Raw genomic sequence first — 3,173 nt, forward strand, 5'->3', positions numbered from 1 at the left:
GGAGCCTGCAGGGTTGTTTACGGCACTTTTCTATTTCAAACCCCATGTTTCTTATTGCAGACATGAGGTAAACCCCAAACCCAGCACTGGTTATTTTAAGCAAACAACTGATGCGTGGCTCACACGATTAATGCAAACACATCAAATCTGTCAGGTAAAAGGGTGATTCCATAAAAAGTGAAATTTCTGCTTTTAAACATCCTTTTTAAATGTTGACCAATTTTAATATATGTTGGAATATAGTTTTGCCTTTAATGCAAAGTTTGTCAGTTTAATTTAGTTTTCTATAGACTTTGGCTCAAGGTCATGACACTGCAAAATGTTTATTATTGTAAAGAAGAATTCAATGCAGACATTTCTACAAATATCCAATTTCCAGTAATTAGTAGCTTGGTAATCAAAATTAAGGTAACATGATGACTACTGACAAACATAATGAAATACTGAAGACATTATGACAAAGACATTTGAATTATAGGACTGCACATCATTTTAATAAGTTGAAGTTATGATGTTAACAGTTAAGCATGGGATACAACATTTTGATAGCATTTTAGTAAAAAATACTATTTTCTTTTATTGTTATATATGAAGAAAAAGCTAAATGCTAGGTATAAAGTTACATTAAAATCAACAAAACATATTTGCCAATAAAGCAAGAAGTTGGTAACACATGCCATCCCCATGGAAGATGATTAACATTTTAAAAAAATGTTTTATGCGTTTTAAAAATGCTTAAAGAAATGTTAGTTTTTCATTGCTAAAGTCCCTCATTTGAGAGACACAAAACGCACGTTTTTGGAGAATGACACAAAATAAGCCTGTGGAGACGCGTGTAAACACTTATGTAAACACCGCCGAAAACTCCCAAAATAATATATAAAAGTTAATAGCAGAGTAACGTTAATTTATACTTGCACAAAGTGTTGCTAAAAAAAGAAACTTTAACTTTCATTTTGTCAACACTCTTCGTTACGTGCAATTTACAAACACACAAAATCAAAACACACAGTCAGTTTGCGTTAAGCCGTCTGCTGCAAAACACTACAAACATGTAATCTCTTTAGAAAAGCTTACAAATAAACAAATAAACAAGCAGCATGTGTTTGTATCACACACATACACTGGGCCCTGATCCTGTTCGCTCTCTCTCCACTGGGGCTGATGTTAGCAGGCTAGGCGGCTAAAAATGGCTGCTCTTTCCTTTTAGTTTTTAAATCTCTTACCATATAGAATAGATTGGAATGGCAGTCCTCCAAGCTGGCCCCGTTCGGTACGAAACAAGAACTCATCCTTTCACTGCGCGCTCGAACATCCCATCATCGGGCTTCCCATGGAAAAAGAAAATGAACGTTTCTCCGAATTCGAGTCGAATGTGAACGGAATTATTTTTAAACAATCGGTGGGGGAATGGAATTCAACAGCCCCATTCGACCGCTCGCGCCTCCCGCGTTCAGCCCGAATTAGAATTTTAAAAAGAACCTGTCAACCGTCGATGAGGCTGTGAGGGAATAGATTACATGTAAAAAATAGAGGAGGAATGTGTTGTTAAAATAGAAAAAAAGGAGAGCAGAAAGAGGCAACTCTCCCCTCCCCCTTGGCTTAGAAACGGTTTTAGCTTTAAAACGACTCTCTTATACCACCATCCCCACCGAAAACGGTTTAAAAACGAAAAACATTCCGCGTTAAAAGCGTCGAAATGTGACGAGAAACTACATGAAATGGATCATTTTCATTTAAAAGCGTATACTCCGTCTGTGTTCCTGCTGGTTTCCATTTGAATTCATGGATTCCTTTCTCTAATGGCGGCCACAAGGAGAACTCTGCCTCCCGGAGCCCATTGGCTGCTCGGCGGTCATGAGGGGCGTGGCAACACTGTAAGTGACGGGCGCTGCCGCTAGGGGCGCCGCTGAGCAAATACACTTACAACTGGCAGACTTTAACTCTGCGCCACCTAGTGGTCACTTAACCCATTTAATACCAAATTAAACTTGCATGTTATTTTAATATTTTTCCAACAGGCAATTGTGGGGAAAAGAAAACAATAAAAAATAAATAAATGCATATTTCCCTTTTGTTTAACCGTTTTTTTTTTCATAATAATACTTTAAAAATGTAAATCAATCTTTACTAATTCAATTGGGTCTGGGATATACAATGATTTACATATTTAGATCAGTGGTAATACTGCATTAATTTTAGATGTCAAAATATTGCAAATTGTATATTTAAATATATATTTTAAATATTAAAAGTACCCCATATGTGTTCATGTGACTATTTACACCAGCAATGTTCACATTAAATCAAAACAGTCTTGACTTGTATTTAATAACTCTTTGTGAAAATCATCAATAAGAAACTTGTTTAATAGAAACTTTTAACTACTTTCAGTCACATATGGAAATGGTCAAACATAATAGGTTGAAGTAACAGCATAATACAGTTATGTATCTCCTTGAACATGTCCTTGCATTTTTATGTTTTTCCACGGCAAGAGGCGCATTTTTTTTTCAAGAAAATATATAATACACAGTGGAGTGTTAGGCGTAGTTAGACACGCAGCTGGCTGAATGAGATTACTTTCACTCAAGAGTTTAAGTGAGATGAATTCCCATGGACGTAATAATCAGATGCCAGCTTCATTCGCTGCTTTTCTAATGGTATAGTGGTGTTTGTCTGCCTGAAGTGCATTTAGAAAATGAAAACTTCATTGACGAGCAGACAAACCTATTAGTCACATTGGTGCTTCATAATAAATTACTTTAGGTCTATAGATTTGTACAAATATTGAAATAATATGTCCACTAAATTAAACACTTTTACTTTAGATAATGCATATTTGTCAGTGGTAAAATTATGAAGGCTTTTGATGTGAAGGGGAAGGATGGATCCAAAGAGAATTAAGTGGATTGATGGCTGCACTGATTTACAAGGTCATGCCTACAGTAGATCTGTCAAAGAATGGCATGCACATCTCTCACTCACACGCTCACATATTCCCATTGTTCGTCCATTACATACATTTTTTTGTAACATACGATTATTTAAAAATTGACATATAAAATTTTAAATGTTTTTTTTTTTTTATATTTTTGAATGTTCATGTTAATATTTATTGCCATTTTTAAGAAATTGTGATAAATTCTGAAAGATTTCAGATGTAATTAAAG

At 35.1% G+C, this 3,173-nt stretch overlaps 1 protein-coding gene across 1 annotated transcript in view; it reads right to left on the reverse strand.

Moving 5' to 3' along the window:
- LOC107699258 (mediator of RNA polymerase II transcription subunit 13-like) overlaps positions 1-1,798 on the reverse strand; it is a 104,581-nt gene extending 102,783 nt beyond the window's left edge. Inside the window, exon 1 of the mRNA XM_016500454.1 lies at positions 1,227-1,798. Within this exon, the coding sequence (XP_016355940.1) occupies positions 1,227-1,292 (66 nt within the window). The 5' untranslated portion in view covers positions 1,293-1,798. The remainder of the gene's footprint in view (positions 1-1,226) is intronic.
- Positions 1,799-3,173: the final 1,375 nt, after the last annotated feature.

This window comes from Sinocyclocheilus anshuiensis, unplaced genomic scaffold (assembly GCF_001515605.1).
Source record: "Sinocyclocheilus anshuiensis isolate Anshui unplaced genomic scaffold, SAMN03320099.WGS_v1.1 scaffold334, whole genome shotgun sequence".
Taxonomy (NCBI): domain Eukaryota; kingdom Metazoa; phylum Chordata; class Actinopteri; order Cypriniformes; family Cyprinidae; genus Sinocyclocheilus; species Sinocyclocheilus anshuiensis.